Source organism: Myodes glareolus, chromosome 1, assembly GCF_982192425.1.
Source record: "Myodes glareolus chromosome 1, mMyoGla1.1, whole genome shotgun sequence".
In the NCBI taxonomy this organism is placed as follows: domain Eukaryota; kingdom Metazoa; phylum Chordata; class Mammalia; order Rodentia; family Cricetidae; genus Myodes; species Myodes glareolus.
In genome coordinates, this window is record NC_142026.1 from 31,903,095 (window position 1) to 31,918,902 (window position 15,808).

A 15,808-nucleotide genomic window follows, 5' to 3' on the forward strand; every position below is an offset into this window, starting at 1 on the left:
CCTGGATTCCATCCCCAGCATGAGAGACAGAAGGAGAGGGAAAGAAAGAGGAGAAAATAAGATAAGGACACCATTGCCACTGAGTTGACAGTGCAGTCTTTACCATTCCAAGAAGGGGTGCTCACCATGCCACAGGGACCATCCAGGAGGCATTCGGCTTGGTCAGGAGGTGGGAGATGTGGGGTGAGCAAGGAAGGACAAACAAGGCCTTTATTACTGCCATAGTTGCTTCTCCCTCCTGGGCATTTCTTCTTCCCTCCCTCCCTCCCTCCCTCCCTCCCTCCCTCCCTCCCTCATTTCCTCCTTCCCTTCCTTCCTTTCTGAGACAGCATCTCTCTGTGTGACCCTGACTGTCCTGCAACTCACTCTGTAGACCAGGCTGGTCTTGAACTCAGAGATTCACCTGCCTCTGCCTCCCGAGTACTAAGTGGACCAATGCCAGTTGGCCAAGATTTCTTTCTAGGTGTCTGGCTGCTGGTCATGGAGAGGTCACGGCAGAGCAGGGGTCCTAAGTGAGAGTCTAACAAAGGCAGCGGTCACATGTGGACTCTGCTGGGAGGACTAGTTTGCACAGGGCAAGCATGGTCAGTGGAGAGTTTCTTTTTCTCTCTAGGGATTGGTTTGCCATGGGTGGGGTTGTCCCTTGGAGTCAGCAAGGCCTCTGACGTTGAAGCACCCGAGCAAAGAACGTAAAAGCTTAGTGAGTATCGACCTCGATGTCTGAACACCTCTCGCTGTGTGACGCTCAGGCCGAGCTCAGGCCCCTCTCAGTCCGTGTGCGTTTCCGGGCATCTGGCTTCCGGCATCAGTCACTGGAGCTGGCTCGACAAGGGCTGAACGAGGGTTTCAGACAGAAGACTCCTAAGACAAAAGGTCTGGCTTGCCACCCTCCCGTGTCCTGAGAGCACCGGGCTTTCATGTGTTCACAAGCACAATGGCCCCCCACAAAGGTACACCTGACCCTGGAGCGAGTGTCCTCCTAGCCGCGGGTCTGCTATGCTCTGGGCACAGCTCCCTTCCAGGTGGTTGGCTCCAGCAGGGGTGGGCAGCCTTTCCTACAAGCCCAGGGAGGAAGCGGCCATGCTGCTGACTCACAGGGGCCGGAGACACACCTTGGAAACCACTCAGACCTTTTAGTCTGACTCTGGTTTTGGATACTTTCTGACAACAACTCGCGTGCCGCTGACCATGTGCTCCTCACAGACAACCAGGAGACAGGATTTTCCTAATAGAAAAAGTGTAACGTTTATTTACACATGTGCATGTGGTGCCTATGGAGGCTACAGGATGTAGTAAGGCTGCTTGTTTGTCCCGGCTGCCCAGAACCGAAATAATCACACAGAAACTGTATTAATTAAATCAAAATAATCACACAGAAATGTATTAATTAAATCACTGCTTGGCCTATTAGCTCTAACTTCTTATTGGCTCGCTCTTACATTTTAATTTAATCTATTTTTAGTAATCTGTGTAATGCCATGTGGCTGTGGATTACCGGATAAAGTTCTGTCTGGCTCTAGTGGGGGGCTACATGGCTTCTCTCTGGCTCCGCCCTTCTTTTCCCCAGCATTCAGTTTAGTTTTCCCCACCTAGCTCTGTTCCCCTATAGCTCTGCTATTAACCAATGGTAATCACAGCATACAGAAGGAAATCCCACATCACCAAGAGGGCCCTAGATCCCCTGAACTGGAGTTAGGGTTGGTTGTGAGTGCTGGGAATTGAACCCAGGTCCTCTGCAATAGCAGACAGTGCTCTTAACTGCCTGTTCATCTCTCCAGCTCCAATAACAGAGATGGTTTTATTTCCAATTCCATTTCAGAGTGAACTTAAGGCTTGTGAGTCTGTACCTCCCTGGGTCACTTGAGAGATGGAGGGGGCTGGATGTGTGTATCTCCAGCATGCTGTGCCTCGCACATGGTGGCCTCTGCAGAAAGACAACGAAGCAGAGAAGAACCCAAGTGCCAAGGCTGTGGTTTCAACGCAAAACACCCTCAGGCTCCAAAAGCAGATACTGTTGCAGGGTCTCAGGTAAGGGCAGCTGGGGCACAAGGTGAAAGCACTTCTTGCCGAAGAGTTTTCGGATGGTGCTGCGGCAGAGGTGCTGCAGGCAGCGCGGGGTGTGTGCCAAGGCGAAGAAGGACCTGTAGAAAGGCTCATGCGTCTAGAAGGGAAGGAGAGGAAGAGAAGGTGAGGCAGTGTCTGGAGCTAACAGACAGTCTTCCCTGCAGGAACACTGAGGGCTCATGCTATCCTGTGGCTCACAGGGGCCAGGCACACACCACAGAGGGCAAGCACTGTCACCTGAGACCTGGCCTACACTCCAGGGGTTGACATGGTTTTCCAAAGTGAAGCTCCCACCGTGTCAGAGGGACACAGCTGGGGATGGTTTCCTCCAATTCCTTAATGTCCTGCCTCTGGCACAGCAGTCCTGAAGCTCCAGGGGTGGCCCCCACCAATCCGAAGTGGGTCAGGCACGTTGTCTCTCTGCAGCAATGGGCTCAGGAGCCCTGCCAAAGTCCACGAGCTCAATGGCTGTGCTAGGCACTCACTAACACATGCCATGAGAGCCCCGAGAACGTTCTCTGGGAGCTTCTGGAAGTGAGTATTGTCCCCCTTTGTGATCCTTGCCTGAGGATTCTGCCACGTGAGGATGTATGTTGTGCTTACAAGAGTGCAGGTCACATGTTATGATCTGTATCTCCCCTACCCATGGTGGGGGAGGGGGAGAGGGACGGACAGGGACATGCCTGGATAAAGAGCTGGAACCAGAGGCTTTCCTGCCCCCTCCCTTTCTTGCACGATGGCTCCTTGCGCCCCAGCGCTCTTTAAGCCGTCATGGGGTGGCTGTTTGCTCCTCATGGCCGATCGCACTTCACAGTTGTCTCCTGCTGTTCACAGAAGACTGGTTCCACAACTGCTGAGGATAACCTTCACGGATGGGTCAGTCTCTTATGCTAGACATATACAATCCTCTAGATTACCCACAATGCAACAGTGTAAATGCTACCTAGAGGGGTAGTGGCATGCTGTGATGTTTAGAGTATAAGGACAAGTGAAGAAGGTCTGTGGTGGCTGGAGAGATGGTTCAGTGGTTAAGAGCATTGCCTGCTCTTCCAAAGGTCCTGAGTTCAATTCCCGGCAACCACAACCATCTGTAATGAGGTCTGGTGCCCTCTTCTGGCCTGCAGACATACACACAGACGGAATGTTGTACACATTAAAAAAAAAAAAAGAAGGTGTGTGTATTGGGGGGGATACCCAATTCACACCCAATATTTTGGACATATGGTTTGTGGACTCTATAGGGGCGGTGCCCTCAGATCAATGCCCAACCTCCCTGCCTTCCTTCTTAAGTCTCACTTCCTGGGTTTGGAGGTACAACTCCAGACAGAGGCGGGAGAGGGACTGAGTTCTGGAGCATGGGGTGGAGGAAGGGCCACTTCTCACCTGGTATACTTCTTCAGGGACCGCCTCCAGCCAGGACTCGGAAACACGCAGCTGAGCGTAGGAGTTGAACAAGACTTCAACAACAGCGGGCACCTGTGCACAGGTCCTCAGCACCTGGGGGGAAGTGGGAGGCACGGTGCAGGGCGACGGGCTTGAGGTGCAAGGGGGAGACCCCCAGGAGATGCAGGCAGGCACGTTCTGGCCTTTTATTCTATGGCTCCCTGACTCTGTGACCTCAAAGGCCGGAGTCACACCACACAGAGTCAGGGAAGGAACCCACCAGAAGGCAGTGGTTCTTCAGGGAAGCCCATGTCCCCCGGATGGCTATCTGTGGAGTCAGGGCGGGGCTTAGGAGTCAGGTTTGGGGCGGGTAGTCTGGCGGGGATGCTTATGGGTGACTGTTTTCTGCCTCTGCAGAGCTGCTCAGAGCAAAGGAAAGCAGTTCTGGGAGCAGCGTGGCCTGAGGATTGTATTCCCAATTCCCACCGCAATTTTTTTAGTGTCAGAAAAGTAAGACTAGAGGGGGAAGAGTTGTTTTGTTGTTGAGTTTCCACTTGGTGTGGTCCTTGCATTTCCCACAGAGAAAATATTCTTTTTATTTACTTTTAAATATTTAGTTTTATTTTGACTGTGTGTCTGTGTCTACGTGGGAATATGTGCATATTTTAGCCGGGCAGTGATGGAACACATCTTTAATTCTAGCTCTTGAGAGGTAGAGGCAGGAGATCTCTGTGAGTTCAAGGCCAGCCTGGTCTACATAGTGAGCGGCAGGACAGCCAGGGCTACACAATGAGGCCCTGTCTCAAAAAAAAAAAAAGATTTATTTTTACTTATGTATATGTGTGTACTTAGATGGGCCAATGTGCCCATGTGCATGTTTGAGGAACCCAGAAGCATGCATCTGATGGCCTGGAGGGGGGCTACAGGGGATTGTGAGGAGTCCAGTGTGGGAGCTGGGAACCGAACCTGGGTCCTCTTGAAGAATAGCAAGCACTATTTTCTGGATAGATAAGCATGCTAATTTTCACTTGTTTTTGGAGACAGTATTTCATTATAAGAGCCTCCACGCCTGACTTTTCTGTTAAATTAGATTTTTTAAAAATGATTTATTTATTTTATATACATTAGTGTTTTGCCTGCATGTGTGTCCTGTGAGGGTGTTGGATCCTCTGGAACTGGAGTTATAGATAGCTGTGAGCTGCCATGTGGGTGCTGGGAATTGAACCCGTGTCCTCTAAAAGAGCAGCCAGTGCTTTTAACTACTGAACCACCTCTCCAGTCTTTCTGTTAGCATTTTAACACATAAAATTTCAATACTCTTAGTTATTGGGAAGAATTTAAGAAGTAAACAATTATTGGAATTAAGAAGACATAATAATCATTTAAAGTTTTTGTTTGTTTGTTTTGTTTGATTTTTTCCAAATAGGGTTTCTCAGTGTAGCCTTGGCTGTTCTAGAACTCACTCTGTAGACCAGGCTGGCCTTGAACTCACAGAGATCCACCTGCCTCTGCCTCCCACGTGCTGGGATTAAAGGCGTGCACCACCACACCTGGCCCCCTTTAGAGTATATTTTTAGGATTCAAATCCAGGCCTCAAAACAGGCAAAGGCCGTGCTGTGGAGCTACACGTCAAGCAGGTGACAACCCTTGCCTTTGACACTGCCCAAGCCTGGCACTTAGTTACAGGTGACAATTTCACGTTTTCAATTTCTTCTACAGTTATTAGCATATTTTATTCTATGACCTATAATTTCTGGGTAAACAATCTCCATTTTAGAGAGATGTAGTGAAGCGATGTGGGAGGCCACGGACGGGGCAAGACTGAAGAATGCCTTCAGTCACACGCCCTGTAAGTAGTCCGCTCTGAAACCCGGGCGCAGGGGGGTTTCAGGCATCTGAGTGGAGGAGCCTGACATCACTGAGTACTGAGTGGTGAGGACAGAGACCCTTTCCAGAGTCCAGGGAGAGGCAGCAGGCAGTGGTCCACACTCAGGTGGTAGTCGTTGGCAAGGAAAGAGAACTCCATGTTTTCTCATTCTCTTGAGGGCTCTTCCTTAGCCTGCTGGCCTGTTTTCTCATCTCCATTTTTTTTCCCCAGAGAGGGATGCCCCTCTGTTCATTCCTGTCCCCATTTCTCCTCTCCTATCTCTCATCCAGTCTCCTGGCTCTCGATGCCGTCCCATGCGGCTGGTCCCCAGGTTATTTGAATCTCTTGAACTCTGGGCTTGAATATCCAGTTTTCTTCAGGTTCCTTCTTTGTTGCGTCCTAGACCGGGTGCGCTGAATTCTTCAGTTTCCCGGGTCACACAGCCGCTGCCCTGGCCCCTGTCATTGGCCATCTTAGCTGATGACACACCTGTCCTCCTGACACTCAGGCTGGAAGCCTCGGGACCGTCTTTGATTTCCATTACTTTCATTGTCTACGTTCAGTCGATGCAGAAGCCCCCACAGCTCTGCCTTCAAGGTTCATTGTAAATCGGAGTGCCACCCTAGTCTACGCGGTGCCCCTCATGTGGGCCCCTGGGTCAGCATCCCAACTTGCCCTCCTCTTTTGTTCTCTTCCTTGTGGCAGTGCGGCGGGTCTAGTGAAACACTAGTCAGCTGCAGCCATTGCTCTGCAGACATCCCCAACGGTCAAAGTCACAACAGTGTTCCTTAGAGTGTCCCTTTCGAGCCTCCCACCCTCGTCACCTCCGAACACCTCCCTCCACCATGGTCCCCAGCTATTCTGCATGCAGCTCAGGTTTCTCCAGTCTCAGGCCGCAGACTGACTTGCTCATTTGAATTACGTGTCCCCGGATCTGTGTGCACCCGTCCTCAGACCTGCACAGCTGACTTCCTCATTTCTTTGAAGTTTTTGTTCAAAGGCCACCAACCTTAACTCCCCACTCTGAACTCACTGCTACGTTCCACTCTGCCTCTTTCCCCCGTGAAAAACATCAGGATAAAACGGAAGTACTGGTGCCAACTCTCAGAACAATAACAATAAAGTAAAGCCAGGGAGCCCTGAGGGAAGGGTTCGAAGAGCTACATGCTGGCCCAAGATTAGTGGGTACAGCCTCATACAGAAGACATTGCTGAAGGGACATTTGCTAATCCCTGTTTGTCCTGCCTCAACTAATATCACCCCTGTTACTAACTCTGAGGCTGAGGATCATTATTTAAAAATACATTCAATTTTCTTAATTAAAAATAGCTGCATTTACTTATTTGTGTATGTGTGTGGGTGTCTACATGCCAGTGTGTGTGTGTGTGTGTGTGTGTGTGTGTGTGTGTGTGTGTGTGTGTGTGGTGGTCAGAAGACAACCCACTGGAAGTCAGTTTTCTCCTTCCACTTTATGTGTCTCAGGGGTGGAACCAAGGTCACCAGGCTTGTTGGCAAGAGCCTTTACCTGCTGAGAAACCTTGCTCATTTGAATTACGTGTCCCCGGATCCACGCAATTCTCCTAACTTTCCCCTTTTGTTCTGAGAGAGGATTTTGCGACCTCTCCTAGGCGAATCTCCAGTTTGCAGTTCCTTGCCTCAGTTTCCCAAACGTGGGATGGTGGGCATGTACCACTGTGCCTCCTTTAATTTATGCTCTTAAGAACATTCTTAATATGGACTGCTTTGCATTCTCCTAGTTCACGAAGGTGAGCATGCTCCCCTGGTAGCGCTCGGCAATCTCTGGATATGGGGACACTCTTCCGGAGAGACACTCTCTGTGCTGTTCCGGCTAACATCACCCTGGTCTTCTCAAGGCAACTGGTGTATTATGCTCACGGCAGAGAATGTCTTTCTGCCCTGTTGACTGCAGGCTCCTTGAGGGAATATGGCACTCTCTGATCTGCTCACCCGTTTATCCAAAGTGCCCAGCCTCTCGCTGGTACCTGACTAGTGCTCACACATATCTGTTGAATAAATAACGAAACAGAAATACTTTCTTGTCCTTAACAAAAAGGATCAAAGCATATGTTTTCTGAGCTGCTCAAATCTGAAAATATCTTCTTTCTTTTGACATCAAACAAAAACTACCTTGGCTCAGACTAATATTCTAGTGTTCAAACTTTAACTTTAAAAAAACATGTTAAGGGATTTGCAGCATCCCTAGCCCCCCTGCTTTGCAGAGGGTCTTTTTCTCTGTGAATATGCTGCGTGCATGTATTTCTTCACCCTCAAGAAAAGCCATCCTTCAACTGAAAAATTATGTTGATGAAGGCTGAGTTTGGTAGAGTTTGGTAGAGTGTTTGCCTACCATCCAAGGAGCCTTGAGCTCAACCCACACCCTCACACCTCTGGGGTGACGGCATGCTCTTGTATTCCAGTGCTTCCAAGATGGAGGCAGGAGGATCTGATGTTCAAGGTTATCCTTAACAATTCAGCAAGTTCAAGGTCAGTCTTGGCTACCATGAGACCCTGTCTCAAAATATAGAGAGAGGATATTTCATTGTCTTTTGCTGACTTTGTAGCAGAGAAATCTCAATCCAGCCTGAATTTGAAACCCTTAGGAATAACCTGTTTTCTGGTCGGACAGCTAGTAAGATTTTTTCCAAGTGTTTTAAGAACAGTTTTGCTAGAATGTCACAGGTATGTTTTCTGCCATGTACTTGTCAAAAACACTCATTTGACCTCAAATTAAAAGTTGGTGTAGCTGAATTTTCTATTAAGTCTTTGGGTATGGCTCCTGATCCTGTTGTCCTAGGTTCATCTTGAATTCCGTCACTATCTACTGATTGGTTTTACACTCTGTCCTTTCCTTCTGTACCTTTCTCTTCCTCTCCTTCTACCTTATGTACCTCTGGGAATGAGTTGATTGAGGTGATATTGTTAAAGTCCAGAGACCATGACTATCTAGGGAGCATGGGGTAAGTCAGCAGCAACTGTGGGTTGACTGAGGTCTCGAACCAGGAAAGTAGATGCTGAGCCAGAAGGAGACATGATGCTGTGGATTGGGTGCAGGGGTTAAGAAAGAGGGGAGGAAACCTGTCTTCTTTTTCCTCCATGCTCAAATTATCCATGGAGCACAGACTGGCTAGGCCCTCCCTCCGACCACTCAGGATACAGAGCAGGAGCAGCAGGGAGGGGACCCCATAACGCAAGGCAGTGGGAACAGCACCCCAACTTTAGTTTGCTGGTGCCCTTGCTTGTTCCTTGTTTTTCTTCATGTCCTTCTGTTGACTCCTCTTAGCCTGTCCGTCTTCGCAGATCCCAGAAGCTCCGTCTTCACTTGGCTCTTGGCTCTTCTTCTAGATCATCTGCGGGGACACGTGTTTCTTCTCTTTTTTTTTGGATGCCATACTTTTTCTCCTTTTTCCTGTCCCCTGACCCCGGGAACCCATTACGGTTTTATTCTCGTGTGTGTGGCTTATGCACATGAGTACATGGGTGCTCACGTCTGTGCCTGTGCATGCAGAGGCCAGCACAGCGCACTCAGTGTCTTCCTCTGTTGAATTTTGAGTGACTGCCTTGAGACACGGTCTCACTGGACTGGAGGCTTACAGTGTGGGTTGGGGTTAGCTAGTGAGGGTGGTCGAGGGATCTGCCTCCCTCCCTCCCCACCCAGTTCTGGCTGGGGTTACATGTATGCAGCTATGTCTGGCTATCTATCTATTATCTATCTATCTATCTATCTATCTATCTATCTATCTATCTATCTATCTATCTATCTATCTATCTATCTATCGAAACAGGGTTTCTCTGTATCCTGGCTCTAGCTATCCTGGAACTCACTCTGTAGACCAGGTTGGCCTTGAACTCACAGAGATCTGCCCACCTCTGTCTCCTGAGTGCCAGGATTAAAGGTGCGCGCCACCACCACCGGGCTGTGTATGGCTATTTTTATGTAGGTTCTGAAGATTCAAACTCAGGTCCTCCTGACTGCAGAGCAGGCGCTCCTGGCACTGAGTCACCGTACCAGCTCCTCTTCTTTTTTGATCAGGGCGAGAATGTGTGCAAAGTCTGCCAACCTGTGGGAAAGTCATGGTCCTGCTCTTCGCCTGGGCGTCGGAGTGAAGTGTGGGTTATGGGGCATGTGCCCATCTGCTTAGACCTCTTCCTGTTCTTCTCTTTCGGGGAGAGTCTCCAGGTTGCTCTATCCTGGGCTTCCCCATTCCTACCTCTCTACTTTGCTTTGTGGTACCCCAGTCGCCTGCCCACTGTTCCTGGCAAGGTCTGCCTGGCTGCCTGAACACTCCCATGCCACCACAGATGGACACTAATTGAGATGCCACCATGCTAGTGTGGCCCCGGGCTTCTCTTTTCTTTCCCTTCCTTTCTTCTCTTGCTTCTGTCTGCAAAGACATCTTTAAGAAGACAGGAGCCAGTGCTTTTCCTAGACTTGCCATCATGCCGACATTGTAACTACGCCCTTTGTCTTGTGTATGCCCATGTCTCAGGCATGGGCATGGAGGTCTGTAGATAACCTGAGAGAGTCTCTTCTCTCTCCACCATGTCGGTCTTGGACGCAGGTTGTCGGGGTTGTTGGCAAACGCCTTTCCCCACTGAGCTATCTCTCATGCCCCACAATGCATCGCCAGAATTGTCTCTGATCCATTTCTTCCCATGGAGTGATCATCACCAATTGAGTTTAGGTCCTTTCAGGAAAGGAGACAGAACGGAGCAAGCTGCAGTTGGAGGGCGGAGCCAGGAGCACCCTCCTACCTCTTCTAGCCAGGCGTGTCCCTGTTCCCTCCAAGATGCTCTTTCCTTGTTGGTGTCCCTACTGCCAGCCCTGGGCCATCACCTCTCATTCATTCACCCTCTTCTCTGCTGGGAGAAGCTAAGCTCCAGACAGTCTTCTGCTTCCCTGGTGCCTTCTGGTACTTTCTGTTTCCCAAGGCCATGCTACTCCCTCCCGCAACCCTAGACCTGCTCCTTCTCTGCAAAAAACGTTAAACGGCTCCCAGGGACCGCGTGTTACACAGACCTCCCCCACCCAGGGTAGGAAAGAGCTGCCCTCCCCTAGAGCCAGCCCCTCCCCCCACCCGGGGTCATAGACTGTGACAAAGTCTTATTGCCTGTCTCCAGGAATTCATTTTCTGTCTCTCCCTCTGTTCCACCTCTCTGGGGCTCCCCGCCCCTCCCTAGCCCCTCAGCATCGTGCCCCTCGTGTTTGCCAGGCAGCTGGCTGCCTTCATTATTTTTACGCCAACACAGTTTAAAAATCTCCGCTGCCTCCTTGCTGTCTGCCGAGAGGCGGCTGCCACATTACTCTGACACGTTGATGTCATTAGTGTCCAAGCGCACGCTCTTCAGCTAATGAGGCGGCAGAAAGAAAATTAAGGGGAAAAATCACACAGGCACATTGCTTTATATGTAGATGGAGAAATAAAGGAAGGGTAGGAAAACAGGGGAAAGCTTCCTGACGGCTCCCGTCCCTCCTCCCCTGGAGACACTGCTGCGCAGCGGGCAGCCAGGGAAACGAAACCGGGCCTGCGCGTCTTGACCACGGTTCTGCAAATCTCCTGCTCAGATCTGGTGAAATTGCAGTGAGTGGCGGAAGTCACTTTGCCTAATTCTGCAATTAGGCACAAAACAAGAAATCAGGCGGCTATGGTTCCAGCAGTGGCAGCGTCCAAGAGAGAGCGAGGGAAGCCCAGGGATCTGCTGCTGTTTCTGGAGTCTTCCTTTGCATTTCCAGCTCTCTGCCATCTTCATCTGAATTTCCACAGCAGCCAGTGGTTCCCTTCCGCTCTGTCCTCCAGTTTCTTCTTCACACTCTAGCAGACTCATTACAACACACAGATATTTTTGTTAATGTCACCCCCTCCACTTAAAGTGATAAACTAGATTTCCATTGTCCTTAGGCAAAGGGCCCAGGCCCTTCACAGGGCACCCACGCAGCTGTTTTAGCATGGGTAGGTGTGGGAATGTGGGTGTAGGTGTGGGAGTGTGGGTGTAGGTGTGGGAGAGTAGGGGTGGGAGTGAGGGTGTAGGAGTGGTAGTGTGGGTGTAAGTGTGGGAGTGTGGGTGTAGGTGTGGGTGTGTGGGTGTAGGTGTGAGAGTGTGAGTGTAGGTGTGGGAGTGTGGGTGTAGGGGTGGGAGTGTGGGTGTAGGGGTGGGAGTGTGGGTGTAGGAGTGGTAGTGTGGGTGTAAGTGTGGGAGTGTGGGTGTAGGTGTGGGTGTGTGGGAGTGTAGGTGTGGGGTTGTAGGTGTGAGAGTGTGAGTGTAGGTGTGGGAGTGTGGGTGTAGGGGTGGTAGTGTGGGTGTAGGTGTAGGTGTAGGTGTGGGAGTGTGGGTGTAGGTGTAGGTGTGGGAGTGTGGGTGTAGGTGTGGGTGTGAGGGCTTGATGTTTCCTCTCTGCCACCGTGGTCATTTTTCCCAGAGACACGCATTCCATTTTTGTTCTGTGCCAGGGCATCTGCCTATCCTGTGCCTGCTGTCTGTAATCCTGTCCCCTGGGCTTGCTCATTGCCTGCTTGGGGTTTGGATACCCCAGTGTGATGGCTAATTTTGATTGTCAACTTGATAGGATCTAGAATCACCTAGGACACCAGTCTCAGGATGTGTCTGTGAAGGAGTTTCTAGGTTGGGTTAAGACCCACCCTAAACGTGGACAGCTCTCCCGTGGGTCTGGGCTGACTGTGATGGAGAGCTATAAGCATCAGTACCCAGCTCCGTCTGATTCCTGGCTGGGGGTGCAATGTGACCAGCTGCACCACACTTTTGATGCTGTGGAGTCCCCACCATGACACTCTGTACCCACAAATTGTGGGCCAATAAACCTTCCTTTCTCTCTCTCTCTCATTTTATTTTTATTTATTTATTTTGGTTTTCAAGACATGGTTTCTCTGTGTAACAGTACTGGCTGTCCTGGAACTCACTCTGCAGACCAGGCTGGCCTCAAACTCACAGAGATCCTCCTGCATCTGCCTCCGGAGTGCCGGGATTAAAGACGTGTGCCACTACCACCTGGCTAGACCTCCCTTTCTTAGGTTGCTTCAGTCAGATATTTAATTATAGCAATGAAAAAGAAATACATCCAGCCAGCCAAGGTCAGGACCCAATTTGACACTTGCAAAGTCAGATGGTTCTGTGACAGGTCTCAGTGAGTCTGACTGTCTCACCCCCAAGTCAGGTTGCTCACAAGAGCAAAAGTCTCTGTGTTTCTGGCCCCAATGGAGCTTCAGCCAGTACTGCTAAGCATATTTTAAAATTTATTATTAGTTTTAATTATGCAAATGTCTGCATGCAAGAGTTCGTGCATATTTGTGTGTGTGCGCACACACACAAGTGTCTAAGGAGTTTGGAGATGTTGGATACCCCCAAACCTGGAGTCACAAGAGGTTGTGATCTGCCTGATGCGGATGCTGGCAACTAAATTCACGTCCTCTACAAGAGAAGTGTGTGTGCTTTTAACCTCCAAGCTGTCTCTACAGTCCCTCTGCGTGGTTGTTAAATGAAAGCACGGGTGAGCACACAGGGGCGCAGTGGGCAGACAGCACAGCCAATGAAGCAGTTAAGGGATCTCATGGCTGGCCTGGTCCTTACACTTCTAGGTCTCACTGGTAGACCTGCAGCTCCATCACTCATAACCCTTGCATATGGCTGGCTCCCTCCTTGGGTAGCACATCTTGGCTCCACTGAAACAGGGCTGTCTCAGAGAAAGAGCACAGCAGGAAGGGACTGAATGCAAAGGGCTCTGGAGAGGGTCAGTGACATCAGGGGGCAAATACAGCTGACCACTCCGTTCCACACCACTTCAAGTGGTTCCAAGTGCACACAAAGAAAAAGGAAGAGAGGGAAGGAGTTTGCAATAAAGGATGTTGGCTCCGAAGGGCAGGGCACGGCCTTCCTAGAGGCGGTTTGGGCTTAAGGTGCTTCTAGTCTCTTGGTGGCCCCAGCATTCTCTTTTGGTGTGAACCAGAAATGTGCTCTTGAAAGATGCGGACAAAGAAAAACGGGCTTCATCTCAGAGTCATGAATTTGAGGAGAGATTCAGGAAAGCCTCTCTCCCAGATAACCACTGGGTCCACATTCCTGGGGTTCCTTGCTCTGCTGCAAGTCCCTTGTCCTGGAGTTTGGCCTTCCTCCGTCTTTACAACTTCTAGGACTGAACCCTGGCTACCAGCGTCTACCTACACCTGCTCTGGGCCTGCCCCTCTGTCTCTGGTGTGAACTAGAGGGCAGGAGGGCAGAAAGGCCTGGCATTGTAGACTGGCAGAGCCTGGCACCCCCTGGCTTTCCCAGTAGCACGGTGAGCAAGGCTCAGAGGGCTGCTCCTTGTCTGCCTGATGCCATGATGGTGCCTTTGTCTGGGCACTGGGAACTGTGATTTATGTCACGAGCTCTCTGGGAAACCTTTTGCCTCAGTAATTCTGAACTCCACGGGTGTCTCTTTACATCTAGTTGCTCACGGGGGCTGCCTGCTCTGTAGCAGGTGGCTTGGCGGCTGCCTGCCATGGTGCCTGTGTCTTGCCCGTGGAGTACCTTTGCAACCAGTTTGCATAAGCTCGCTGTGCACCCCCTGGGGCTGCTGAAGCCAGTTAGGTGAGTAGATGCCTGCTCAGGTGAAACCGACAGGGGTCTGGGTGGGGAAGTATGTTGCCTCTCCGACTCCACGGTTTTGTCTGCTTATCCCTGGGCACAGCTGGCCCATCACAGGCACATCTAGCTTGGATTTGGTGGGCTAAGTGCATCTCATCTGCAGGCTGTTCAGGAAAGTGGGGTCACTCCTAGAAATACAAAGGTGTCTGTGCAAAGAGGTCAGCACCTCACGTCCACAGGCTGGATGCAGACCTGTGTCCTGGAGACAGTTGCTGGTGTCCCTTGCGCGCATGCAGCAAACCTTGACTGCATGTATCTGCACTTGCCAAATGCAGGGCAGGTAATGTTGTCTACTATAAAGATTTCTCAAGGACTGTTCAGTCCCTTACATACTGGTGTGATACTGACCAGAGAATCCCCGTGACTGCCAGGGTGAAGTGCTTCCCATGACCTTCCTGCGGCATACTGCCTGATACATGTAAGCTCACCGCCAATCCTGAGGTATGATGAGATGGACATACGGCCACACCCCATCTGGCTGGCATGGCATCTGGGCACGTCCCAGAACAGAGGCCCTGAAGACCTGGAGGGGAGCACAATACCATGCACCGCCGCTGCAGGTCAAGGTGGGGTGCTTGCTTCCCCTAGAAGCCCTATCCCCAGGGATCAGGATGGGGGAGGTGCTGCAGCTCACACCTCAACACCTGAAGGGGGGGGCTCCCTCAAACTGAAATGGCTTGTCAAGGCACGTATGTGGTGGAGGTCAGAGGACGGCTTGCAAAAGTCAGTTCTCTTTTACAATGTGAGTCCTGGGCACTGAACTCAGGACATCAGGCCTGGCATCAAGCACCTTTCTCCACGGCTCCGTCTCACTCCGCCTTTAGTGGAAACCGCCGTCAGTCATTTTCAGCCTCTCTGTGAGATCCACTCTGTTTTTCTATTCTTTGTATGGTTCCCTGTGACGACGACCGAGCATCTGGGCTTAGCGTAGACAGGATGTGAACTACGGGGCAGCGCAAGTCTTGTGTCCAGGACCTAAGTAGCTGAACAGGGAATGGGGAGTGTTTAGGGTGTAAGCTATGGATCTAAAGATGTTCCAGAACGCAAGAATGCTAGCACTTTCTTTTTTAGAGCCTGCCACATCTAAATCCCTGTTCTGGCAGGGCACCCCGGGGGGGGGGTGACTTGGGCGACAGTGATAAGAGTCTATAGGTGAGGGGACAGTAGGCGAGGCACACAGTAGAGTTCCTACCCTTTTTCTGGCCCTAGAGATGCATGCTTCACGCTGAATGTGCCCACAGGCGAAGTCATTTGAGAGAAATGTGTGAATCTCACTGCCTCAGAACACTGAAAACTGTTCCTTTGGATCATCTTTGGGTAACAGCTCCCCGGATGCTGGTTCAAAACGCACCAGGCACACCTACGTGTTCACAGGTGCATAGGTAGCTGGATAGGATTGGTGTATCTTGAGAGATGGGGGCGATTTTTAAGATGAAATGAACCAATATTTTATGACCAACTCGACTTCCTTTAGTGAAGACTTTTGGAAAAGACAATCTCTTCTAGTTAATACTTTGGGGATGTTATCTTGTGTGTGTGTCCCTGTGTTTGTGTGTATGCATGTATGAACACCACATGCATGTGGAAGTCAGAGGACTTGTTTGGGTAAGTATCCTCATCTTTCACCTTGTTTGAGGCGGTCCCTTTGGTTTGTCACTTTGGTATATACACCAGGCTAGCAAGTCCTCAAAATCAATCAATCTATCTATCTATCTATCTATCTATCTATCTATCTATCTATCTATCTATCTACATGTGTAGGTCAGGGTGTGTGTATGTGCGCATGTGGAAGCTGGAGGTCAGCCTTGGGTATCATTTCTCAGGAGCTATCTATTT

General features: G+C 50.4%; 1 protein-coding gene across 2 annotated transcripts in view; it reads right to left on the reverse strand.

Moving 5' to 3' along the window:
• Positions 1-1,220: 1,220 nt before the first annotated feature.
• Positions 1,221-15,808, reverse strand: part of Asb18 (ankyrin repeat and SOCS box containing 18) — a 69,086-nt gene continuing 54,498 nt past the window's right edge. For both annotated transcript variants that reach the window (XM_085696794.2, XM_085696790.2), the window contains 2 exons: positions 3,448-3,561; positions 1,221-2,161 (listed from right to left, as the gene is read on the reverse strand). In XM_085696794.2, the coding sequence (XP_085552920.1) occupies positions 1,976-2,161; positions 3,448-3,561 (300 nt within the window). In that variant the 3' untranslated portion in view covers positions 1,221-1,975. The remainder of the gene's footprint in view (positions 2,162-3,447; positions 3,562-15,808) is intronic.